This window comes from Aspergillus brunneoviolaceus, assembly GCF_003184695.1.
Source record: "Aspergillus brunneoviolaceus CBS 621.78 unplaced genomic scaffold BO95scaffold_28, whole genome shotgun sequence".
NCBI classification, from domain to species: domain Eukaryota; kingdom Fungi; phylum Ascomycota; class Eurotiomycetes; order Eurotiales; family Aspergillaceae; genus Aspergillus; species Aspergillus brunneoviolaceus.
The window spans coordinates 342260-367864 of NW_020290758.1; the positions used below are offsets into that span (position 1 = coordinate 342260).

The following is a 25605-nucleotide window of genomic DNA, read 5'->3' on the forward strand; positions in this document are numbered from 1 at the left end:
TTCCAGACAAGTAGGAAGCTCGTTACTTGACGGCCGACAGGCTCAGGCACCCTTCTAGATCAGTGATAAAAGCACAGGCACGGCATGAGCGGGCGCGCAGAATCGGCAATAGAGTGATATGAGCACAGACGTCGCCAGCCAGGCTTGAAGCGCTAGGCTCCTTGTCACGAAAACACCCGCGTGGGAACCCAGACTTAATCCTCCACTTCAGCTGCGAAATCACGAGAAGAGCTATCGAAGGCGTGGCAATTAGATAGTGAAGGCCGAAACTGGGCCGTGTGTGCTTGTCGTTTCACAATGTGGGCAGCCGACGCTAGATTCAACAATGGAGTCGATAAATGGCCCCAGGCATACATAGACAATACGGACAAGAGAGGTACGAGATGTCGCCGCAATCGCAACCGCGGTGATATGCTCGAGCTATGCCCCGGCCTCCCGTTTTCTTCTGTATTAGTTATAGAATGTAAAGCGCCACCACCAAGTGATCGGTACTGTCGAGTTGAGAATGAGGTTAAATAATTGGTTGTCTGTCGTGAGCGATGTGTGATATAGGTAAGGATGGTTGATTGCCCTGTTGCTCTTGGCCTGTCGGAATCCCAGGTGGACGGCCAGGGCCACCAAACAGTTCTGGAATTGAAAGGTTAAATAACCAATAATAAAAAAGACCCAGAAAATTTTCAACAAGTGAACAAGTGGTGATGAACTTGCAAATTAGGATTGAAAAATTTATTAACTAGAGCCCCCGGAACCCTAAGTAAATTGACACAGATTCAAATTGACCTGGGGAGAAGAAGGGAGGGGGGGGCAAGAAGTGGGTAAGAGAAACGGAGGAAGGAGATAAATCAGATCCAGCCCAACGGACAGCCAAATAGATTAAGGATTAGAATCCGAGGTAGATAAGCAAGGGAAATGAAAGACATAAAAGAGGTGGAGCTCCACTGGTTCTGCCATGGTTGAGGGGGATGCACACAACAAGACACACTCTGGTAATGACGATAGAAGACGGATGCGTATGGAGACGAACGGATCGACAGCTTGCAGACGGTCTGACGGTCGGAACACAAACCAGCTAGACTAGATGACACGACCGCTATTCTTCATTCTTCAATTAGCCACTCAATTGCGTTTATCTACTAAACTCCATAAATTTACAAGAGTCTACCGGTATGATTGTCAACCTCTCTCTATTACGAGGGCTCTTGGCCCTGGACTACTATAAAAATCAGCATACGAGCGCTGGGAATCAAACACCCAAAGGAAGTGGTAAATGTTGTTCTGTAAAGAGGAAAGTTGCATGAAAGGCCGAAGGGCAACCCCGACGAATGCGGACAAAGAAAGTGGCACATTGAGGGGCAACGTATCCTGTCAGGAAGAGAAGAAAGCTCCCGTTTGTGTAGTTAAACTAGTAGGGTAAGTACTACCTGGTAGCGTATAATACTGTACAATTAAGTACTGTATACTGTATCTGGTGACTTCTACAGTACGTACTGTGCTGTATCCGTACCTATCACTTTATTAGTGAAGGAGTGCCCAGTGCAGTAATTAGTCTGGTCTACGTATCTTGAAGGACTGTACAAAGCAGTACATATCATGTCTTGTACGTACATAGAGATTTGGCAAATAGATCGTCAGGACCAGGGGGCACTTCAAGGTTACCTAGTAGTTGGACTTAGGACCTGCTGTGGATCATCTCAGGGGGGAAAGCTTGTCGGTTGACAGAGATGGCGCCCTATGATTGGCACACTCTTTGCTCACTCCTGGCCGCATTCAGTGGTGCCAGGCGGGAACCTTGAAGGACCTGGACAACTTAATCCGTTTGTCGAGTGCTGACTTGTCTCATTCCCAAGTCCCGGTTTGCGCCAAGTTGATGTGCATTGTGAGCGAATTCAGTGGTTGCGAAGAGGAACCATGAATGGTTTCAATTGTCATTCTGTCATATGTACGGAGTACTCTGTACAAACCGGTACAGTAGCGAGTACTCCGTATTGAAGTTACCATGTGAAAGTAGTTATACACAACCCTTTGCTAGTCAATCCTTGACTGACCTTTGCCCCTAAAGACCTACTTATATACTCAGTACTCCGTAATTACAGCACACCATCCATCAACCGTAACTGCAGTGCCTAGTCGTCTCTCCCCTTTCAGTAAGACACTAAATCAGTCAAATAATTGAAGGCGTACTCGAGCTCACCCTGACGTGTATAACAAATTTCAGGTGTAATACTATAGCCTAGAAGATCAAACTAGTGTGTACGGTATGGAGTAGTTACCGGCAGTTTGTGGATGAATGAGGTCTTGACTCTTGCAACTGCTGGCAGTGGGACCTCAGGCTCTCAGCTCTCTCTCTCCCTTACCGCTTTAGAAGCTTGGGGGGCCCGCTCCTTCAATCCTTCGAATGAAAACGGCGTTTATAAGCCCAACTTCTTGCGCATCCCCGAAATCTTCTGCGATCCTGTCGGTCAGTAGTCGGATTACACCGCGTCTTTACTTGTCGCATGGAGCTTTCAACCTCCAGCCAACATCCGGCCTTGGTGATCTTTCCTTTGCTCACGGACAAAGAGTTCGATTCTGCCTGTAACCAATTCCTCGATCGGGTTCACGTGGCAAATGAGTCTTTGATGGGGCGGCTGACTTTTCAATATGCTCAACGGGTTAGTTTCTGGTGGCTCTCACTCTTCCCTCCACGTATCTTGCGACACATCTCGCTGCCAGTCTCTCTATGAATTATCATATACCTAAAAAGGTCTACATTCAAATTATGCATCATGGAAGGATACCTTTCCCATTAGCGCCACAAGTGGAGAGCCATAGATGTGGGATGTGCACTTCAACTTAGGGCTCTGCAACTATTGAATCCATGCTCCTGTACTCTGTGATTGCCATGTAACACAGTGAGCTAATTTACTAGGCAATTGGTCCGATTTTGAGAATAACACGGCGGATCTCTCACGTCAGTATCCCCGCATACAATAGTCAATCCTCGGCAGACGACCCGATCCGAGAACGGTATACAGAGGCTTACGAAGATGACCCTGTCTGTGAAACATCCAATGTCATTGTGATTGATTTGAAACAAAGCGACATCTAACACGCTATGAACAGGAAGCTCTCATCCGTACACCCGAGCCCAGCGTCAGCTTACACGTAGTTTATGACGTCCTTCTTTCGCCCACCTACCAAGTCCCCGTCCTGTATTTCAACTTACGGCCGACTGATCATCCCGGACCGTTGGGGATCGACGCAGTTTACCAATATTTGGTACCGAGCCAATACAGAGAGGAACTCCAAAGCGTGGGTGTCATGGGTGGGATTAGTCTGGGTGTATGTGCAAGTATTCAGAACCCTAGCTCAAGCTAGAGCTTATAATTTGTAGTATCATCCAGAATCCGGAACTCCAGCATTCTTCGTCCACCCGTGCAACACTGCGGATGTTATGAGGCAAATCGCAGGACACCGGCGTGTCACCCCCGAGACGTATCTCATCATTTGGCTGGGATTAGTCGGAAATCGGTTGGGTCTTCAGCTGCCAAGGGATTTCTTCGCGACAGATGAGATGCGAGGGAATTCGAGGTCTTGAAATCTCGCAGATCCAGCTTTCAGAGCACTTCTAGACTGACATGTCCCCGGAACTCGGTCGACCAACAGAGACCAGGAGCGCATATGCCTTGGGGCACTATTTGGGGACTTAGTCTTCGTCGGAGGATGCTTCCATAGGAACATCACTATCTTCATCCATGGGAGCATCCTCTTCGTCACTTTCTTCCTCACGCGGCCTTTTTAACCCGTGAGCTGTCGGCTCCTCTCCGTTGACCTCCCCGATATGTTTCGGGGGCAGTGTTGCTGACCCAGGAGGTCCGCTAAAGATTGACTTTTGCAGCTCAGTAGACGCCGCCACAGCTTGCCCACCGGAGGTAGTGACCGACAGGTTATAGGTTCCACGAAGTCTAGCGATAACATCTGAGGCGCCTTTGGCATACATAATTTTCTGCATTGGCCCTTACGTTAGCAAACGAAGAATAACAGTCATAGGCGTAAGTTTTACCATTTGTTTGCCAAAGAACTCGAACCCCTGAAGAGCGCGCATAGCTTGCGTACTAGCTTGGACATCCTTGAACACAATATGAGCCTGGCCACGCATTTTCTCGGTTTTCATCGCGACAACATCTAGAACAGTGCCGTAGGTGGAGAAAAGCATGTAGAGGGACAGTCGCAAATCATGTTTCCGAAGTTTGTCCGGTAGATTTGTACAATATAAACTATGAAGGATCAGCTCTGTGGTCTCGTATATGAGTGGCAGGTAATCTCACGTTTGATTAGGGAGGCCACCCAAAGGCGGTTTACTTTGAGCGCCGCCGCGTGCAGGTATGATTTTCGTACTCATTATCGACAGGTGGTGATTGAAGTGGAGAAGGAGAGGTGGGAAGCGTTAAAATGGAAGGAACGCAGTATGCAATTGAGCTCAAGAAGGACATTAAAAACCAAGGAGAATAAAGTCTGCGCAGCCAGAAACACCTGAACAACTGAGCGATCTAGGGTCATGTGATGTATTATCTAATCGGACCAGTCCTCCGCGTCATCGTTAGGCATATTCGTAAAGTACACATGCCCGTTCATCCCTCTCCCCCACTTTCTCTCACTTCCACGTACACACTCCTCTCCTGAGCTATCACCAGCTACCAAATCGCTTCGACAGTAGAGAGCTCCTCCTGTCATTATCGTTACAATGGCTGCTCCTGAAATTCATCATCTCTTCCATAATCCGATCGCCGACCATTCTTTCTCTCCCGACAAATCAACACTTGCGGTTGCGCGAGATAGCAATGTGGAGCTCTACCAGAAATCAGGTGCCAAGTTTTCACTGACTGATGAGCTCAAAGGCCACGAGAAGACTGTGACCGGCGTGGACATTGCTCCTAATAGTGGCCGTATTGTTACTTGCTCACAGGGTATCTCGTCTCCCCTTTCTTGTGTTCTACTTCGGCACTAGTCTAACACCGTGATATAACACAGATCGAAATGCATACGTATGGGAGCGCACTCCATCGGGCTGGAAGCCAACTCTCGTATTACTCCGCATAAACCGAGCAGCAACTTTCGTTAGATGGTCGCCATCGGAGCAGAAGTTCGCCGTTGGCTCAGGTGCCCGTGTAATCGCTGTATGTTATTTCGAAGAGGAGAACGACTGGTGGATCTCAAAGCACTTGAAGAAACCGATTCGGAGCACTATTACAACTCTCGCATGGCATCCGAACTCGGTGCTCTTGGCTGCAGGCTCCACCGACTCTCATGCCAGAGTCTTCTCTAGCTTCATCAAAGGCGTCGATACACGTCCGGAGCCGAGTGCCTGGGGTGAGCGTCTGCCTTTTAACACCATTTGCGGCGAATTTTTGAATGACTCCGCTGGCTGGATCCATGGAGTCTCATTTTCTCCTAGTGGAAACGCCCTCGCATTTACTGGCCATGATAGCAGCGTCACTGTCGTTTACCCGAGTGCCCCAGAACAGCCCCCTCGAGCGATGCTGAGCGTCACTACTCGTTTACTGCCATTTACAAGTCTCATTTGGAATGGAGAGAACGAAATTATCGCTGCCGGTCACGTAAGACATTGTGACATCTCGCGGGACTTGCATGACTTCAAAGCTAACTCGCCGATTTAGGATTGTGAACCTTACCGTCTTCGCGGCGGCGAGAGTGGATGGCAGCTTACAGGGACCATAGAGAACAAGACAGGGCCAGGTGCCGGTACCGCGCGGGAAGAATCCGCCCTGCACATGTTCCGTCAGATGGATCTCAAGGGGCAGACTCAAGCTGATATTCAACTCAAGTCAACCCACCAGAATACCATCAGTACCGTGAGGGTGTATGAGGAGACCGATGGTGTTCTGCGCAAATTCAGCAGTGAGATTCTACCACTTGATTTGACCCTCGTCTGTAGGAGCTTAACTAACTTGATGGATTGCAGCGAGTGGGGTTGATGGCCGTGTCGTTGTCTGGACCATATAGACGGTTCCACTTTGTCAACACATTTGATGATGCATTGTTCGTGAAGGGCCAGGTGCCTTGGCTTAGTACTCTGTTGCCCCGTCTTCGGAACCTATTTAAATCGTGTGACAAGGGGCGCTTGTCGCTTTAGAAACACCTTGAAGTACATAGAATCTGGTTGGTTGTGTCGGACGTAGATTGTGCAAATTAATAAAAGCTTGTACTGTACTGGGTATTGGGCCATGGAACGTAACTTAGTACAGCATAGCATGTAAGTTACTGTAAACCCTTGAAACTATGGATCCACCCTGGTCGTAATTTTCCCCGGATTCTTCGACGTCACGCCTCGCCGCTCGTCACGAGCCATTGTTTCAAACAAGTACGACCACGACGGCCTCCCAGACCGCTGCATCATGAATGATAGATGACAATGATTTTGAGATCTAGGACCGAAAGTCTATCATGGCCGTAAGTTCAAGTCGTCGGGACATCTTCTACATTCTTCTCGCTTTAGCCTCTGTATCACTTGTCTTGCTTGTCCGCCGCACAGTCTCTTCCGCCGAACTTGATCGGATCTCGCTCAATGAAGCTCAGCGGTCGATTCCCAACAGCCTTTTCCTTGAACTGGACCAGCTCGCACGCGTGGTTGATGTCTCTTACTGTGTCGGCAACACCGGGCTCCGAAAACCATTCGAGTGTCTCAGTCACTGCGCCGACCTGGAAGGATTCGAGTTGATATCAGTAGGTGCCTCGTCTCTGATGCGGCGAAGAAGTTGGCCTATTTCTAAATCCGCGCACCCTGATAGGTATGGAATACAGGACCTTTACTGTCGGACTCCTGCGGTTATATCGCCCTTTCTCATCCGCCGTCACCAAAGAGGATCATCGTCGCTTTTCGTGGCACCTATTCGATCGCAAACACCATAATCGATCTCTCCGCTTATCCGCAAAGCTACGTCCCTTACGACCCGGGAAACGACACTGGTAATGAATTTGGGACGCTCCATTGTGAAGAGTGCACCGTCCATGCGGGGTTCATGTCATCCTGGCAGAACGCACGCTCGGTCGTCCTGGGCTATGTCTCTGCCGCAAGGCTACAATATCCTGACTACGACCTGTCTCTAGTTGGCCACTCCCTAGGCGGAGCTGTCGCTGCCCTAGCTGGGGTGGAGATGCAGCTACGGGGCTGGAAACCAACGGTGACAACGTTCGGAGAACCGAAGGTTGGAAACCAGGGTTTCGCCGAGTATCTTGCCAGGTTGTTTGAACTACCAAGGGGAGCGGCATCTGTTCCCGTCGAACGTTACAGATTCCACCGTGTTACCCATATCAACGACCCTGTTCCGCTCTTGCCACTTGCGGAATGGGGCTACGAAATGCATGCGGGAGAGCTCTTTATCGCGAAAGAAGACCTTCCACCATCAGTGTCTGATGTCAGGGTCTGCGAGGGTAACAAGGACGAACGATGCATATCCGGTGCGGACCACATTTTGAGGCTCGCACTTCGCGAAACGCCCACCCTTCTCGTACGACCACAGAGTGTCGATGCGCCTCCTGATTCGAAGGAACAACGGGCGCCGATGCATGTGTCTTCGCTTGAAGGTTATATCCTAAAATCGCAGGATAAGGGACAGTTTCGCCATGAAACATGGCGAAGATTCCACTGGCATTTGAACCCACCGCGTTTGCATTTATGGGAGTTATTCTTCTCTCATCGAGACTACTTCTGGCGACTGGGGCTTTGTATCCCGGGGGGTGACCCAACTGGCAAGGGGTGATAACCGATCGGTATCGCTTGGGAGAAAAGCCATTGCGTATGTGATTCTTTAAAGGCGCATGCTCTATTTGTCAGGGAACAAACCTAGGATGGTCGTGAGAATTGACTACATTGAGCGATCTTATTGTACTCTTAAATCGTGTCTCGTGCAGCAGGTTAGTCTTAGTTGAACCTTGAGACTATAGTACATCATCATACTTCAGAGTGGAAGAAAGAATAATAAACTCTGCACGTTCATTGAGTATTGATTGGCCAATGCAAGGATGGCCAAGCGGAAGGCCGCGCCCGTACGCTTCTGCAACCTTCCTGCCTGTTATGAGTAAAATGACCAAATTTATTTAGCTGCGACCTTTGTGAGACTCTTCTGTGTCTTCTACAGCAGGGAGACCTTTTTTGTTGTAAATAGCCCAATGACGCCACCATTCTCGAACCGGGAATATGCAACGTGGTCTACTGCATCACTATTCATCATAGCTTTAAGCCATCGATGTCGAGAATAAGGAGGGACGCGGGGGGGTGGGGGGAAGGGCTGTCGATTCTAGCTCTCTCTAGCCCATGCGTAGCCAGAGCTATGAGCTTCCTGCTTTCTCACTTGCTTGGTCCCATCGTGTTATCGTCTTGAAGATCCTTCTCCCCTTTATGATATCACCACAGCATGGTTGATACCTCATTTGAAGGCGTGAGATAGTGAGTGTCCAATTAATGTATGTGGTTTCACTGAATCAACATCCCTTGTGAAACACCATATTCTTAGTTCTTTGGTATCGATTCTACCCAGTGGCCTACCGGACTGTCCTACATAGGATGCCTGGCTAAATTATTTCTATTCTACTTTGACCAGTGGTCAATTATCTGAACGGTAGGAGATAAGACGGCATTTCCAAGGCAGGAATGTGCCGGTGTCCCGTTAAGACAATACCTACTATCGCCGGCCTCATGGTCCAGCTCTCTTGATGACACTGCGGTTTAGCAGCAGTGCAGGGATAATGTGTATGACGTGACATTACTACACAAGATAAAGGGCTAATGGCAGAACAAAATACATGCTGAAGCATCCTCCGAGCAGATACTAGGTACTACTAATCTGAACTATGCCACGCAAATAGAAACATCATAGCCAGACCTGATCTTCCATCAAAGGTCTCAGTATGGAGTTAGGACTTGAGAGATATATAGCTCCACCAGTTCACTTTCCAGGGTCCAGGCTAGGGACAATTACCGGTCCATATTTCACAACCTTCCCAAAAGTTCCATCTCCCTGAACCATGAAATCCGCAGCAAGATTTAACCTGCCACTTCCAGGGTTCGAAATAGCTTGCCCATACATCGTGTTCACAGCATCTGGATCATAAGCAACGATAGCCACATAATTTCGACGGCCCATCAGCTTGCGGTGCTCACGACTTTGTCCTGTCACGTCGGATTGGAAGATCTCCATCATATCTTCTTTAGTGTCAGTTGGCTGTGATGGCGTCGAGCGATGGCCGTTGGCGGGGATATAGAGGGGCTTGTTGTTGCTGTGAAGCATTTTCATGACATATGAGGGCGGGGGACTGTTCACAACCGCCGAGGAGATTAGTTGGTACATTGTCTTATGATTTGAGGGATGAGCTGGATCATGCACTAGTCCAGCACCGCAAGCATTCACAGCACCAGAGAGGAAGGTCATGCGCAAGGACTTCTGATGAGAGATACCCTGAAGGGTGCGAATCAAATAGGTTCTCTCGAGATCCTGTATGCCTCCGTTAATGATCGGTCTTGAACGGTCGGGGAGGAGCTCACCTACCTTGGATTCGTGTGTCCATTGGTCTCGAAGCTCATCTAATAGGTCTAGCTCCCCGAATGGGCTAAGAATTCCGCCCATGAGACCAGACTTTCCCACAGCACGCTTGACAGAATTAAACCCGGAGCCTACAACGTCCTTGGCTCCGACCACACCGGCTACGGAGCTGGTAACTTTCCCAAGAACATTGTATGCCCCGGTCACGGCCCTCTTTCCCGTTGCAACCGTATGTGCTATATGTTCTGCTGTCTCTAGCCGTGGATAAATAATGGGTACCGAGAGCATCCACAGGCAGTGTTGCACATTAGCAGGGAGCATTGCCACTTTGGGAAAGATGCCTTGATATGTTGGTCCAGCTATGACCTGGTGTGGGTTGCGCTCTGATCGACAATCTAGCCCAACGACGACTACAGCGGGTCCCAGGTATTTCACAAAATGCCAGCCAGTACCGGTTATCGTGAATAAATCGGTGTCGGTCCTGGTGCTGCGGAGTAGATCCAGAGTGGTATGATGCTGGAAGAGCAGATACATCTCCGTTCCAATTCGGCCTATGTTCTTGAACATGTTCGAGAATTGCATGTGCTCCGGGTATGAGCCATATCCGTCAAAGCTGGAATCATTAGTCGCAGCTATTTGTTCGTGGTGTGAATGCACTTACATGTCATGGTCGTCGATCTGGCAGACATATGGGACCTGTGCGAATGACTCGCGCAGATAGGGTTGATCAAAATGGCTCGTGTAATAATGGAAGTACGCATGGGAAACGTCTTCTTCGTGAGCTGTGGTCCACGGCGCGTTTTTTCGCGTCTCCTTTCCGCTCATTGCAAGCCACTGCTTCAGACACGAAATCTCCTTCCACATACGATCAGCATAGATCTGACCTCCAAGGCAGAGTTGCACATGAAATCCCCCGATTTCGTTATGTTTCTGCATAATATCTTTCCACATGAACCCTACACCCCCAAGCCGGGAACGTTCATTCGCATTCACATTCAAGGAGAAATCGTTGCCAGACGTAGTAATAAAGCGCCAGCTTGTTTCGTATTGCCCTGCGATCAGGAACTCATACCGTGTGCAGCCCAAGTGGGACGTGATGGCGTAGGTCCACTTAGCAGGCCCTGTTTCATCCATCTGTAGATCAATCTCATACTTGTAGAAGGTCCAACGCTGGTGCACAGCGATAGGTATCGCCTTTAATTGACGTGGATTCGGTGAGAGATCGATACTTTGATGGATATGTATTGTAGGAGGTTGCGCCGCATCGGTGACTAGAAGGATGGAGCCCATCCAAATGCCTCGCTCAACATCCATATTGGTGTAGCGGAGATACGGGCCAAAGTATACACCGTTGGTCGGTGCAACTTTATACAAGTCTATCCCATTACTTGGAGGAGGCCCACTGAACCCTGCTACAACAGGGGATTGCAGGCTTTCGTATCCTGGGGTCAAAGGAAGACCAGGAGAGGTCAGCGGCTTACCAAATGCTGAGAATACCGGCGAAGCCAGAGGGTGACTGCTGTACACGCTGCCTACCGGGGACAATGGAGTGTCATTGAGATTCAAGGGCGTTGGCCCTTTGGGAAATTCCCACTGAGTTGATTGAGTGGGCAGATGAATGTAATAATATTGGCCGGAGTTGGAGTCCAGGTGAGCAATCCACCCTTCGGGTAGCGGTGGCGGAGAAGCCGGTGGAAGTCCAGACGACGCGGACGACAACGTATTCGCCTGAGCTGGTTGGAGAACGGGGTGATGACCGTTCTGCGACGACAATGCCTGCCCGCCAACCTCGGGCGACACCGCCAGTGACCCCTGACGTCGCAAATCATTTGCAAAGGCTGGGTGAGCGGATGCAACGGGTGCAGTGGCATGAGAGGCACTATCTGTGGGGCTCGTAGCGTTAGGGTGAGCGTCTGTGACAGGTTGCTGTCCCGCCAATGCTACAGGCTGCTGCTTCTCAGTGGAATAGGCTTGTGAGGTTGCGGGCCCTGATACACTTGAATAGGCGGGCGGGGGGGATGAGCTAATCCGCATGCGCTCAAGGTCATTTTCAAGAGCATTTGGGGGGATCCTCGTCGGTTGCTGAGCCGGCGCAGCCTGGTACGAGGCCTCTTCTGGTTCTCTGCTTGGTGCTGGACGATCCTCATCCGATACAACCCCTGCCCCCTGATATACAGTAGGTGGCCCATGAGGTTGCGTGCCAGGTTGTTCGGTCGGAGTCCACGGCCGCGGAATCTCAGGCACTGGTTGTCGACTTCGAGGCTGTTGTCCGGCATATTGTTCTGCTCTCCTCTGGGCGGCAGCGCTTCGTGCTTGCAAGCCTGCCAGTGTCGAAGTCCCAGCTATCCCAGAAGCTGCGTATCGAGCCTCGATATCTGACGCTGGATGTTGTCCAGGTTCTATCACCGGAGTCTCCGGTGGCGGTGGCGAGCCACGTTGAGCACGAGTCGTCGAATTCGAGGCTGTAGAGCTGATTCGATTGATTGTGCTATTCGGCTGCAAATCATTCTGCGAGGCTGTTGGTCTCGGGGACGCTTGCGGAGGCGGGTAGTAAAGCGTGTGTTGGTGCTCGGGAATGCTGTTTTGGGGGTATGCGCCGTCGTTTGACACTGCAGGAGCCGGAAAGCGGGGGTGAATTCTAGCGAATAATCCTTCTCTATCTGGAGAATCGCCGCTGGGAGATTCAGGGAGCGGCTTCGGGACGTTCCCTCGCCGCTCAGCTAGAGTTGCTTGCTTGGGTTCGCGTCCTTCACGGGGCCGCAAAGCTGTAGGAAACCCTGAAGGCCGCGAGGAGATATGATTGGGGACAGTGGGAGAATCGCAAGATACCGCTGCTGGACTGATAGGACTAGAACCACTGGAACCCGCGGGCCGAACCTGTTGGGGCCTCTGCCGGTCATCCGGATAGGGCAGAACAATGCCGTTCGATGAGGCTGGGGAAGGGGATTCTCGTTTGTTGATGCGCAGTGGTTCAATAACCGGCGACTCCGTTTGCGATGGCTGTGGTGTGGTGGTAGTCAGGAACAGCTCCTCCTGAGACCGGCCGCCCTGATGACGACTGGCACCGGCGCTCATGACGAGAGACGGGAAAGACGATGGATTTTGACTGCGCTCGGGTATTTTGAAGCTCTATTGGATATCAGCCGATCGAACGGCAAGTACTATGCGACCGCAGACCTCGCCACGAGGACCCACGACGCGGAGCTGACTGTAGAAAGAAGAAAGGATGAACTGCTGACGGAGAATGTGCTGATGGTAATTAAGGCCAGGTCCTATGATAGTGAAAGGATTGAGACAAACCAGAACTACGAAAGGGAGGGGGAGGGGGGGGGGGAAGAAAATTAGGGAAATAGGGAAAAGGAGTTGAAGCGGGGAAGGCAAAGGCAGCAGCGTCGCAATCTACTTCAACTTATAACTTAGTTAGTACGGGGATTACTTCAAGACGCATAAGTTGCATGCGAGAAGGACTGAGATAGCCGCCGAGGTGGTGCCCAGCGGTCGAATCATTGGCTCCAGCAGACTCGGCGCCGGCCATGGAGGGGCAACTGAGCAGCGAATCGATGCTATCTAATCTAGCCCAACCTAGGTGGAACACCAGTGAGAAAATTAAAATTTATTCAAAACTAAAACTGTATAAATACTGTCATATCATACACATAGTTGTACTCACATGTATATACATCTGGATGTAAAATCAATTGGTTCGTGGACATCATGATTAATTGGAGCAGCTATGGACACCTTTGGGTATCTATATATACACGTATGCATATTGTTGTCAAAAACACAGATATGGCAAGGACAAGAAGAAAAGAGAAGGCTCTGTCGGGTGCAGTCGTCATTTGTAACTGACCAGTTGCAGCCCATGCTCTACTAACACTTCGACCCAACTAAACCCCAGTGTATGCTCACCACAGCTCGAATGCTGGATTTGACGTTCGTAAATGACTTGCAGGATATGGCACGCCGTTGCTGCATTGGATCTTATGTCTGTCTCCTCGAGTCCAGAAAGCAGTTCCAGAGCCATCATTTTGAGACTGCTCGATGCAGCAACTGCTCCTGACAAGAACAGAGGAAAGACCATGAACGGCCTGTCGCCCCGACTATCCCGGCTCAGAAGCATTGAGGACATCTGGATAATCATCGTGGCGTGATGGTGAACGCTTTCCTCCGACACGGCACTGGGTCCAAGTCGTTGCCCAGGATATACACTCGTAAAGGAGAAGAGGAGGCAAGTGTGAAAAAGGATAGAAATCTGATGAAAGTGACAAGCTGTCAGTATCTGGCCCGTGTAATTTGAATGGCAAGAGTTGCCTGAATGAGTTGACTAACCTGCTGAAGCATATCGTGCGATCGCTTGGGAAGGCCGGCCTGATTGTGGATCATATACTGAATCTCAGGATGATCCCAGAGTCCAGTCAAGGCTTCACGTATAGGCCCAAGTTCTTGTTGACGTGAGTTTAACCTTGGGTCAAAGAACTGCGCCTTTGCCTTTCTTAGCTCAACAGAAATAACCCCCAGGCGTATAGCTAGTATGAAGGTATCATAGTATAGGCGCGAAAGTGTAGATATATCATCATAGTCGGCATAGAGTAGGCTCGAGTCCTCCGGCCCGATGGGATGGAAGAGGGACTTTAGATCAAGGAGCAACTGGTGGTTGAGTACGGCTCTTACATACTCCCCTGTACCTGCACCGCTGAGGAGGGCGTAAAGATCCACGTTGCAGACCCACCAGACGACAAAGGGGAAGGGTTCTGCACCGGGAGCCGACTGTCGAAGTAAGGAGATATGAAGTAATTGGGACACGTGATGAGACCAGAGGCTCGAATTGGCGACGTTGCAAGCCATGACCTGCAGGAATCAGATCAGTATTCGTCGAATTGTGCGAGCCTAAAAGCATGTACCGACCTCATATACGAGTAGCAAGAAGTGTGAGAGGAAGCTCCCATCTGATAAGAGATCTTCGTTGCTCTGGATTCTACTTTGTAAAGTGTATATCGTTTGGTGGTAGTAATGAGAAGGATCTAGGCTGTGATGGTTGCCTTGGCGGGCAAGGCTGAGTGCGGATATGGCTGTCAATGCATGGTAGAGCTGAATATCTAGGCATTAGACAATGTGTGTCGTGGACGTCGCAACTGCAGAAAACTCACCGGGGGAAAGCTGGCAGCCTCTTGCTCGAGAAGCTCAGCAGTCAAGCCATGACCATTATCTATACCGACACCGCATAATAATTGTGCACAGACAACACGACGGAAATGATTCAAGAGGATGAAGTCGTAATGCCCGAGGTCGAGATCATCTGAAACATGCTGCCAACCAGGTCCTGTATAATTGGAGATTGGTTCAGGTCCTGATGCAACAGACAAGATTGAGCTGCCTGGCTCGGATTCTGGGGACTGCGAAGGACTTCTTCGGTGGAAGTACTGGGGCCTTCTTGTGTCACGGAATTTTTGTAAAATCACTACATCTGGTCCGCAGGCCCGCGTGTCGTTCTCAACCTGGTCACTTTCAGAAATGACCGTCGAGCCCGGGGAGACCGTGGATTGATCTGCATCTGCAGCCCCACCCATGTACTCTGGCAGCTGGGAGAAACTCTCTGGAATAGCAACAACATGATACGTCCCCGGGACAGCTGACTGAGCTTTTCGTTCCCGCTCTTCATCCGAACCAAGCATGACGAAGGGAGGAAGCATATCGCAGGTGAGTGGGACGGTCGGGGCGCGTGTCCTGGCTGCTCACAGGTTAGCAATCCCTCAATCTCAGCTGTACCGAGTTTCTATAGCCCACGGAAGCCAACTGGGATGCCTTACAATCCCACACTACACTGGTCTTCAATTTGACATCAGGCATTCGCTCCATCACTCGGCGGGTATCATCCCGGAAACACAGACGGGGTTGATAATCACAGATGTGACCTAGACGAGCACATTGCTAGGAGATCAAACGTCAGTCTCGCCCACGGCGACATGATAGTGAAAGACCCTGAAGTCGATAAGGAAGGGGTGGTGGGGGAGGGAGGAAATCACATTGCACTGAGGATGGACTTCATCGCACTTGACTGTGTGGCTGTTCAGTAAAGATGCACCATAAGATAACGAGAAAGAGAGATGATTCAGGTCGTTTTTTTTTTTCTTTTCATTTTGATGGGTCGACGTGAAAGAAAGACTAGATGATGTAACTCACCCTTGCGACTCTACTTCCCCAATTGAAAAAAGATTAGCAGGCGTAAGGAGGAGACTTTATCGGTTGTAAGTGAAAGGGGCAGGCTCACTCTGCATGTCCTGAATATCATCGGATAGGGTTAAAAAAGGTCTGGATGAGTGTCTCAGGTAGGCGGGACATACCAGCAACCGGTCCGGGACCGGGGTGGGAAGCGCAGACGGTGTTGTCTCGCAGACGGTTTCTTAGGCACGGGAAGATCGAGCGCGGTGTTCGGGGAAGTGATGATGTCCTTAGGAGCGATAATGGGTAGCCGTAGAGGCCGCTTCCTCGCGGTTTGACCGTGTCGGTTGGACATCACGATGCTAATAACAGTCATTGAGTCGATTGACTCTGTGAAAGTAGCCAATCAGTTCGGCTACTCAGCCAGCTGAATGCTCAATGGAACTCGATCTACCCTTCCGCTTTAGGATATTCTTCTCACTTGGCAGGAACAATTGGTAGGTGCTTTCTCGGGACAATGAGCTAGAGATAGGCTGATTGATGGCAGTGACAAGAGAAGAATGCATAGTCTAGTCAACTAGAAGAACAAAAACTGGGGATCAAGGGACAGATACGAAGGGCCGCTGAGTATCTCTATATGCATTATGTGGAGAAACTTAAAACGTAATAAGATAGAATCGGAAAGCAAGAAGCGAGAGTGGCAAAGGATGGGCGGGGGGTGGATTTAAAAAGAGAAATCAAAACGAAGGGAAAGAGGCAAAAAGAGAAAGAAAAAAATAAGAGAACAAGAAAAACGAGAGACCACGATGGAGTGAGAGGGAGAGGAAGAGAGAGGGGGAGAGGAAGAAGTCCGTACAAACTACAAACTACAGCGCCGATGCAGAATGATGATACCAAGTGTTTCCGAATCAGCCAGCCCTGTTGACAGTGGCGGTTATGGAGTCATTGAGACCGAGGCGAATCAGAAAGGTCAACGTGAGTTGCTTGCTTTCCCCGGCCCCTCTCTCTCCTTCTCTCACTTCGCCGCTGGCGGTAACTACGAACTACTACTACTACCACCACCACCACTACTACCAGCACGCGCAATGGCATGTTTGTCTGTGTGATGGGGATGATGGGATGGATCACGACCAGGTGGGTTAGGCTCGTACCTTAGGCGAAAGATTAGCCTGCACCCCCACCTCTCCTCCTCCCAATGCAGGAGCAACAAACGAGAAAACAGTTAGGACAGAGGACAGACCAAAAAAAGCCCGGTCCCAAATAGGTCTAGTAGTCAAAATGCAGATGCCAACCATGTGGCAGGGGGAAAGCCTCTCCGGGGCGAAACCCCCAAAGAGCAGTGTGTTCCCTGCAAGCCCGACGCTGGAGTTGGTGAAAATGATGCAAGGCCTCGGGTTCTGATAGATCGATCCGCGGGTGTCTCCATGCGGTGGAGCAGCCTTGTTCATGGGATGATCTGCTGGGGTCGAGATCCTTTCCATGCCTAAGGTAACTACGGGAATAGTTAGTACTACATAATATGTGGTTAAGTTGTTTAATTTACCAGGTATTTGTCACACATGCACGTGGACTTGGGGAGAGGTGGAAAGGGGGGGGTGTGAGTGTTGAGCGAATGAGGGCGAGAGGAGCAGCCACCGACCGCAGGCCTGAGATTGAAGAAGTTAAGAAACAGAAACCAAGCTTGCGGGAAGCGTAACAGGATGATGGGTCGCAGTCATCCATGGTTCATGCTTCATGGTTCATGTCTGTCTTCACTGCATGGTACCTATGTGTATCTCAGCTAACTGGCTTACTATCCTATCTAGTCTAGTCTGGCTGGTCTAGCCCTTTCGGTCCGGTGAGTTTCGGCCACGCCGGTTGCCAAAAACAACACGCACGCGAGTTGAAGATGGCCTTGGCAATAAACACTGCCACTGATTGGCGGGATGGTCACGGGGCTCGGGTACAAATCGGCGCTGCCAAAAAAAAAAAAAGAAAGAAAAACAGTGAAGAGAGGACAAAAATCTGCAAACACAAGCCACAGACTAGTCCCGTTCCTGCCACCCTCCTCGATCTATCCATGATCCATGATGGTCCAAGACCCAAGTATGCACAGAGGAGGTAATGTGCTGTACTATACTGTACTGTACTGTATCCATCAACAAATCAATCATCACACCAGTGCGCCTGTTCTCGGAGCCGAGCCTGTACTGTAGTGAAGAATTTAAGATAATGTAGGTAGTTAGTGTGATATCTCGCTAATCCCGGAATTTCCTGGATTCCTTTCAATCTTAAAACTGTGCAAAAGAGTCTTATCATCGACTGGCTCTAACCTGATTTATAGCATGATCATCCCCCTTTTTCTCTTCTGACATATCTGGTCTGAGTGTCGATAACTCACGATCTTTATACACATAGTACGGAGTACGGAACACAGTATGATTATTATTTACTAGTTATAATTCGCTAGTGGCTGATGCTGGTGCTGGTGACTGGCAGGCGGCGGTGTGAGGACTGTCCGAGGCGAGGTCGAGTCAATTTGTACCTGTCCAGTCAGTCTTTCTACTTTGACTTGCCTCATCTTGGCTTCATTCCTATTATCTCCGGCCCCGGGATCGGGCTCTTAATTGTTATGGATAGTTGGACAGGTTAATACTCACCTACCTGTAACTGATGTTGTACGTTCTGCAGGTAGCTAGCTCTCAATTCCCCAGGAATTCTGTGTCAATGTACCAGTCATAGTGGGTAGTTAGTAGTATGGTCCCGAGACCGGGGAGAGGGGTGGGATCACTTCGGGGCAAAGTTGTTCCTTCAGATCCTCCCTCTTTTTCACTTTGTTTCCGACGGACAGACGGCTTTAACTTCCGACCCTATCGTCCGAAGTTCGTCCTTCTTGTTGTCTTCGTTTCGCGGGTCTGTCTGTCCCATTTCCAGGTTTTGATACAAGATTAATACGTATAGTCTTGTTTTCCTATTTCCTGACACAAATCTTCAGCCATAAGTTACCGGTATCTCTAATCGCTAGCCCTGACATGCCCTACAATGAGTATGTCCCTGTACTCGTGCTAACTTAGTCTGCCAGTCGCACCAGATCGACCCCCTTTGCCCCCCTCTGTCCGATGCCCAAATCAACCCCTTCCCCCGCGAGACTCATCTGGGCCAATCTAGATCTTCGGCATGGCCGCTGCCATCGGTTGAGACTCATTCCACCATCGATTTCTTCCCCATCGGATCCGAATAATATTACCTTCTGTGTACGAAAGCAGATTTGCCACTTGCGGTCTCAGAGAGGAAATGACTGTATGTATGCCGTGTCCGTGAGAAGGTAGGTAGGTAGGTAGGTACCTTATCCCACCCCCCGACCAGTTGGCTGCCACTAGTTCTACAAATTACTACGCATTACTACTTTAAACTCCGACCTTCATTCATTCTTTACCTCACATATCTCTACATGATTCTCGCTTCTCTTCCCTCTCTGCGCCTCCTCCAAGGGATAACGGACCTCTCATTGGGCGTATCATTGTTTTTTTTTGACAATGCCTGGACCGAGCTCAGCCCTAGTCTCATGATCAATGCATGTTCCCCTCATTTTATACCCTCCCTTTCGTACCCCGTCTTCATACCCATCGGGCCATACTTGCTGTCGTCCGATGGCGAGTGAGACCTATCCCCCGCATGATCTCAATCAGAAACTAAGAGTCGTTTCTCACAATATCACTGATGGCGGTATTTCGGCCGCAAGCGCCCGGTCGAGCACCTGTTGTACTAACCCCGACCGTTCCCCGTCTCTCCATGTCCGTATGGTTTTCCATAGTGTCTCGTCAACTGGACATCTCATCTGCGCGCACAATTTGACATATGAAGCAGTTGCCTGTGCGCGCCCCAGACGCACTTTTTCTAACGAGGTATCAATATCACGAGATAGCATCTCGCTGGCTAGCGCCGCCAAGGCTTTTTGGGGTCCGCGTAGATCGACTTCGCCACCCTGCGAGGCTTGCCACCTCCCTAATTGGTCGAGGACTGCGCAAAGCTCTCTGTACAGTGTTGTTTGCACGTTTCTGCACCCGCGTCCCATTGCTCGGCGCAGGTTTGGCACAATCCCCTCCAGGTGTTCCTGTACAACTGGATCGTTGTTAGCGCCCGATAAACTTACAGACCGGCTGCATGGGAACCTACCACTTGCTGATTGATGCGACACAGGTTGGCAACAACGTAGGAGACCTTCGACACAAGCGGCTAACGTATCATCGAGTACTTGCCTAAGGAATTCGTCAGTTCCCGTCCGATCTGGCATGTTTAGTTCGAACCAATATCGGCGATGGAGGTCCGCAAGAGCCACAAGGTGAAATCGTCGGTGGTCCAAGTGTTTCATTGGACCTCCAAGCCTCCATTGGTGAAGGGGCCAGACTTACGCAGGTCTCTGGCTGCTTCCTGTATCGACCTCCATTGGATCCCCGTCCTCTTCTATCTGGTCCAACACTTTAGTGACGATGCTGATGGCCTCTGGCACAAAATCAAGATCATCGCGCGCTTGCGACACCTCGCCAAGAACGATGAGGGCATGAGGTCGGTAGGTCACATTGTTTCGCTTGGCTTCTCGTAAGGTGATTGTCTTGTTCAGCCATACGCGTCAGTTGTGAGTCTTGAAAGCGCAAATGGGTTAGAGCTGCGGACGGGAATACCTTCATAGCCTCTGCCAGCTGAGGCTTTGCTTCCCATAACTTTTTTGCCTGTTTTGCGAACCTCGCAAAAGCTCTGAGCACCCTTTCTTTCCCATCCCATGTTTTACCAGCCAACGCCTTTTCCAACACAGGCCATATGTGTTCGCTCGTAGCAAGATCCAACTCAGCATCGAGAGATGTGATAGCATTTGCAAGTCCCAGTGCGGCTGTGTGCTTAATAGCCCAACGCGCTGATTCCAGGCTTTGAGACACAAGCTCAACAATCTCTTTTATGTAGAGTGACACTGCCCGGTTACCACCAACGTTGTCCTGCCATGTTTTCTCAAATACCTCCCGAACATGGTCATCCAAATCGTATCTAGAGACAAAGATAAATGGCAGTGCCGCTGTGGCGAATGCCTTAAACCGGTCATTAGCTAGCCTCGACGTCGAAAGTAAAATCTCAGCCGAGATAGCACGCTGATTGGTGTCTTCTGCTGTAAAGTATAACTTCTTCGCGTGCTCAATCGTGCTCAAGAATCGCTCATCAGTAGCAAGGCGCATCAAATAGCCGATCGAGGAGCAATAGGACGCGCTAACAGTGTCATTGCGATCTACCACGTATTTCCCAAGGAGCTGAATAAAGCGGTCTGCGAAGGGGCGAAATAATGTGGTCCGCATGCTTAGGAGTACCAGGACACGACTGCAGCCCACTTTGGACGGAAGGCCCACTGCTGAGCGCAGTACTCCCTCTAGCCTCAAGGCAAATTTTTTCATGCTCTCTACGTCGAGCATATCAATGAGGTGCCGCTCAATGACTTCCATCATAGGCGACGTGCGGATGCTGGATAGACGCATTTTGTCGATATCCTGCCCCGTCAAGCCATACTTGTCGGCGTTGAGATGAACATAGTTCACGGCCTGGGGCTCCAGGGAACTCAAGCAGCTTAAGAACTGTTCCATTATTTGAGGCACGAATGGGCGCAGCGGTTTTCCAGGGCTCTTCTTGATCATTTGAATTAGTGCTCCAATCGCAAATCCTTGAACTTCTTCCACCCCGGACTCCATGCCCTTGTCACTCAGTAGGAAAGGGATAACGGTCTCCAGCATTGAACTGGCTTGGTTCGCATCGGGTTTGCTTGTCTCTAATGTGCGCATGATCATGTTGGTGATGGTTTGGCAAAGCTTCATCGCTGACACCCGGACTGTTTCTTTGATGTCGTCTAGTAGCTTAAAAGCTTTAGTAAAGATCTCTTGCATATATTCTGCGTACGTTTCCGGCCGGCGCCCTTGAATGAGGTCGGCAATAGCAGCGCAGCTCGCTTGCCGAGCCCTCCATTCTCGTCCTGCCAGCATGCTCTTTAGTAGATCAGCTATGATCTCATCGAAATGAGCATCAATCAATTCTGTTGGATTCTTGACCAAGGCCCGCCATATTGTATCCATTGATCGCTGCACATTTGGGTTCGGGTCGAATCTGTAACGAAACAATTTTGGATAAATCTTGGGGTTCTTCGCAAGGTAGCCGTCCACGCTTGAATCAGAGAATATGCTGCTTATCCCCAACTTGCTGAAAGCCGCACGGCTGGTCCAAAGGGCATTGTTCGAGGCCAGCGCCATGAATTGATAAACCAGACTAGGATCTCCCGCTTCGGCAGCGAGGTTCATGATATCTTTATAGGTATTCACAGATGATCCACCCCCAGTTGGTAGGGCTCCTGGCTCGAACAATTCGGTAGACTCGTTGACCCGGCCTCCTCTTAGATTGGACTTACCTTCAGTAAAAGAATCCACCAAATCACGTACCAGGTCGTCCTTCAATCCCCGGTCACCAATCGCGTAAACGAGACTTAGGCCTTGCGCTCCGGTCTCTTGGACGACTTCTTCGCGATCAACAAGCAAATTGCTAAATGACCGCTGGCAATCTCGCAGACGGGCTTGCATCTCGGGCAGATGACCGCAGTTTTTGACAAGGCTCAAGAGCCACATAGCAGCAGCCTTTCGCAGAGAGGGTTTTGATGCACTGCAGCTAGATAAGATTTTGTCGCATACTTCAGCGAGAACTGATTCTGGGATTGCGGACGCGGGAATTGCTTCGTCCACATCAAATCCCAGTACTAGTGACTTAGAATTCCAGCCAGCTGCAGCATTGCTCAGTGCCTCACCAACTGTGAAGTGAAGCTCTGAGTTGCGATTCTCATGAAGATCATAGAGGGCTTGCGTTAGTCCATCGAGTCCTATACCAGTAGAGTCACCTCCGGAGATGGCCATTGACAACAGTCCTATCGCCATGATGGCCACTTCATTCTCTGCCTTAGCCTCCTGAACAAGTCTATCTCTAATCGTGACCCATCTAGATTCAGGAAGCATCGAAAAGGACAGGAGATTAGAAAGACCAAGTCTCCCAACTGCAGCCTGGGCGGACCGGCACAGGAGAGAGTCACGAGCGTTTACCATATCAGAAACGGTGTCAATAAATCGTCTCACATAGGCTTCCGGCACTTTAGAAATCATGTTGCGGAACGCAAGCCTGCTTAACAAGTAAGACAGAGCCATTACTGCACCCCTGACCCTAAGTGCTGCCTCACCGATTGCAGCCTTCCACTCCACCATCAAATCGGATAGTTCGGTGATGAGTACAGTCAAATCCGTGGTCGAAAAGGCGGGGTGCGAAGCCAAAATGCCAATGGCTCGCGCAGAAGCGTCCTGTACCTCTTGATCATTACTGTTCAATGGTTTCCCGAGTGCCAATGTTTGCGGCACCACCTTCTCAAGTATGTTGTTGGGGCTCAGGGAGGATATGCTGATGAAGATCCTTCCGCATTGTTGTGTGCCTTTCCTGTTCTCGCGAGATAAGCCAGTGAGAGCACTCGAGAGAAACAGGGCAATTGGTTCGTCGTCAGTAGATCGAAGGTAACTCCTCAATGCATCTCGTGCTTGTTGATCAGAGCTAAGCATCACGTCCAATTTGACATCCCAATCATGCTCTATCTCAAAACCGGCCTCTGAAGCGGAGAGAGATTCCCAAAACAAAATGTTACGAAGAAACTCGATAGCCGCTGGGAAGGCGTTCTGGTACGGCCCCGATAGTATGTCCAATGCAGACAAACCAGATATGCCTTGCGATGGAGTGGTACCAAGTAGAAAGCGCACCGCGTCAGAGAATCTCGGGAAAGAGTACCATGAAGATAGCTCACTGGGGGACACGTTTTGATCGTGATTGGAATTCTGGAGTCGGAACCAGTAAGGATGCAGGCCTTTCTGTCCCTCCTCTACCACTTCATGATGCTTCTCTGAGCCGCGAGCAATGGCCATGAGATCTATCCATCGGGCGATAACATCATTGTAAGGTAAAAATCTGTTCGCGAATCGTACTGTTGCATGCTGAGGGCCGCGGACAACAGTAAACCCGGTCAAATGGTCCTCTTGTTCAGGCTGATTACTCATTTGCTGAAGGAGAAAGGGCCGCAGTTGCGCTTGAAAGTCATGATCCCATTTCTTCATTGAAGAACTGAGAATATTTCCTAATGCCTGTTCGATACTGACGAATATCTGAGTGCTTGAATCATCAGAGCTGAGCGATGTAAATAGCCATTTGATAAGTTCAAAGCCAGACAAAGCACCTTCTCCCTTCTGGACCTGGAAGTCTGCCTTGGGGATCATGATACCAATACATTCGTAAGCCATACCTCGCAAACTAAGCTCCGTCTGCGGGAGTTTTTGACCACTTGCCGCGGGGCTCGGCCATCCTTGAGACTGGATGAAGTCTATCAAGCCTGCTATAAGCTTCGGTGCCATTTGCTGTAGATCATCTGGCGAGCCCATCCTCACAACCCACGTAGTAAAATTGAAAAGTTGCGTCCGTAGCTTGGACGCTTGCAGTCCTTGTATGGATCTCGCACTGTCTGATAGAAGTCCTTCCCCTATTACCTGCATAATGCGCTCTTTATCCCTGGTCGCCTTGATTGATCTCCCTAGGAAGGCCAGTAGTTTAATCTGCAGAGCAGGTCGAGCCGGCGTGGCTCCATCTGACGTTCCTGCACCCAAGTAAAGGTCGTACAACTGCCGCACAACATGGGGATCCTCAAGGCTTGGTACAAACCTTTTGAGGCATTCCTCGCCAATATCAGATAGACGAGTGTTAGCATCAGCAGATGCAATCACAGCAGGCAGGAATCGCTCTGAATTGGCAAAGGCTCCGCTGGCTAGGAATCTGAGGACATTGACTTTAGTCTCAGTGAGGTTTAGCCCGCCATCGGAAGCATTCCAAGTCTCGGAGATAGGAGCATCTTTGTTCAGGAAAGTATATTCTGCTGGGGATAGTCCCGGACATGTGGACTTATCCTTGTCCGCGGGGGAAAGAATGAGCAGTTTCTCAAACAGAGATGACAAAAACTGCGTATCTTGGTCAGAGAGACCCAAATGAGTCTTTAAATGCAGATCTTCATCGCTATCCTTGGGTGGTAATCTCAAAAGCGGGAGAAGCCTCAGAACCAAGTTAAAAACAGTGGCAGCTTGATTGGTGGATGAGCCGATCTCCGAGATTCCCTGAAGTAGAGGAAGTAGGATCTCTACCCTTGCATTTGACCCTAGGCGAGGAACACCTTGCTGAATATAGAGCAGATCAAAATGTCTGATCAGGTGAGATTTTTGTTCCTTGAACTGGTTCAACAAAGCCGCCACGGGGAGCTTGATAGTGGGGGATTGAACTCGGGTGTTGATGTGCTGACAAACCGAAATGACTTTGTTGCGAACCGCAATGCTCTCAGAGCCTAGTTTCAACAGCAGAGGTGTCAAATAGGTATTTAGGAGTGTCTGGAGCCTATCGTCCGAGTCCGCAAGGGCGATCCTAAGCTCAACCTTGGATATCAAGCTCAATTCACGAGCTTCAGAGCTCACTGGGATATTGGTTTCCGAAGCCATGGCACGCTCGGAGAGAAGGAGAAGAAATCAAGCAAGTATATTTAATAGAGATATTTCACATCGACGCGATGACTGGTAAGAGCACAAGAAGAGATGGGGGGGAGGGGGGGTTTTCAACTCTGGCAGAAGTGTTAACTCTGTAGATCCCCGTCTAGGCAGAGGGAGCTCAACGTCACCCTCAAACCTGAGGCATCCTGACAAGTTAGTTAGGGGACTGTTGATATTAGTCATCATCAATCCTGGCTCCTCGTAGTTAGGCTACTCCGTATCTGATTAGCTAACTTACCTCATACTGTTAAGTAGTTATGTTATATGAATACAGTACACTATACTGTACTGTA

At 49.9% G+C, this 25605-nt stretch overlaps 8 protein-coding genes across 8 annotated transcripts; 3 read left to right on the forward strand and 5 right to left on the reverse strand.

Moving 5' to 3' along the window:
* Window positions 1-2495: 2495 nt before the first annotated feature.
* BO95DRAFT_361355 (ATG3/ATG10 family protein) lies at window positions 2496-3577 on the forward strand (the record flags this gene model as incomplete). Its single annotated transcript, XM_025582513.1, has 4 exons — window positions 2496-2651; window positions 2909-3034; window positions 3103-3321; window positions 3374-3577. The coding sequence occupies 4 exons, from the start codon at window positions 2496-2498 to the stop codon at window positions 3575-3577; spliced, it is 705 nt and encodes a 234-aa protein (XP_025442967.1).
* On the reverse strand, window positions 3530-4438 carry BO95DRAFT_107885 (U2 snRNP complex subunit MSL1). The gene is made up of 3 exons (XM_025580353.1): window positions 4308-4438; window positions 4043-4256; window positions 3530-3985 (listed from the first exon to the last, which is right to left on the reverse strand). Exons 1-3 carry the CDS (start codon window positions 4379-4381, stop codon window positions 3686-3688), a joined length of 588 nt encoding a protein of 195 aa, XP_025442968.1. The 5' UTR covers window positions 4382-4438; the 3' UTR covers window positions 3530-3685.
* A 175-nt stretch (window positions 4439-4613) lies between these two features.
* BO95DRAFT_473051 (WD40 repeat domain-containing protein) lies at window positions 4614-6003 on the forward strand (the record flags this gene model as incomplete). The annotated part of the gene is made up of 4 exons (XM_025589698.1): window positions 4614-4946; window positions 5011-5597; window positions 5658-5898; window positions 5963-6003. Exons 1-4 carry the CDS (start codon window positions 4724-4726, stop codon window positions 6001-6003), a joined length of 1092 nt encoding a protein of 363 aa, XP_025442969.1. The 5' UTR covers window positions 4614-4723.
* A 358-nt stretch (window positions 6004-6361) lies between these two features.
* On the forward strand, window positions 6362-7960 carry BO95DRAFT_442152 (lipase family protein). Its single transcript, XM_025586357.1, has 2 exons — window positions 6362-6723; window positions 6789-7960. The coding sequence occupies exons 1-2, from the start codon at window positions 6445-6447 to the stop codon at window positions 7758-7760; spliced, it is 1251 nt and encodes a 416-aa protein (XP_025442970.1). The 5' UTR covers window positions 6362-6444; the 3' UTR covers window positions 7761-7960.
* Window positions 7961-8755: 795 nt separating this feature from the next.
* BO95DRAFT_387806 (WW domain protein) lies at window positions 8756-12855 on the reverse strand. The gene is made up of 3 exons (XM_025583539.1): window positions 10201-12855; window positions 9546-10152; window positions 8756-9491 (listed from the first exon to the last, which is right to left on the reverse strand). Exons 1-3 carry the CDS (start codon window positions 12612-12614, stop codon window positions 8946-8948), a joined length of 3567 nt encoding a protein of 1188 aa, XP_025442971.1. The 5' UTR covers window positions 12615-12855; the 3' UTR covers window positions 8756-8945.
* Window positions 12856-13377: 522 nt separating this feature from the next.
* On the reverse strand, window positions 13378-16077 carry BO95DRAFT_452630 (Zn(II)2Cys6 transcription factor; the record flags this gene model as incomplete). The annotated part of the gene is made up of 7 exons (XM_025588161.1): window positions 13378-13794; window positions 13872-14390; window positions 14448-14630; window positions 14690-15270; window positions 15350-15470; window positions 15566-15605; window positions 15884-16077. 7 exons carry the CDS (start codon window positions 16075-16077, stop codon window positions 13378-13380), a joined length of 2055 nt encoding a protein of 684 aa, XP_025442972.1.
* A 467-nt stretch (window positions 16078-16544) lies between these two features.
* Window positions 16545-17474, reverse strand: BO95DRAFT_108111 (uncharacterized protein). Its single transcript, XM_025580354.1, has 3 exons — window positions 17245-17474; window positions 16942-17193; window positions 16545-16852 (listed from the first exon to the last, which is right to left on the reverse strand). Exons 2-3 carry the CDS (start codon window positions 17180-17182, stop codon window positions 16644-16646), a joined length of 450 nt encoding a protein of 149 aa, XP_025442973.1. The 5' UTR covers window positions 17183-17193; window positions 17245-17474; the 3' UTR covers window positions 16545-16643.
* A 1912-nt stretch (window positions 17475-19386) lies between these two features.
* On the reverse strand, window positions 19387-25364 carry BO95DRAFT_513896 (ECM29 family proteasome component; the record flags this gene model as incomplete). The annotated part of the gene is made up of 4 exons (XM_025591636.1): window positions 20363-25364; window positions 20093-20292; window positions 19857-19939; window positions 19387-19802 (listed from the first exon to the last, which is right to left on the reverse strand). The coding sequence occupies exons 1-4, from the start codon at window positions 25262-25264 to the stop codon at window positions 19387-19389; spliced, it is 5601 nt and encodes a 1866-aa protein (XP_025442974.1). The 5' UTR covers window positions 25265-25364.
* Window positions 25365-25605: the final 241 nt, after the last annotated feature.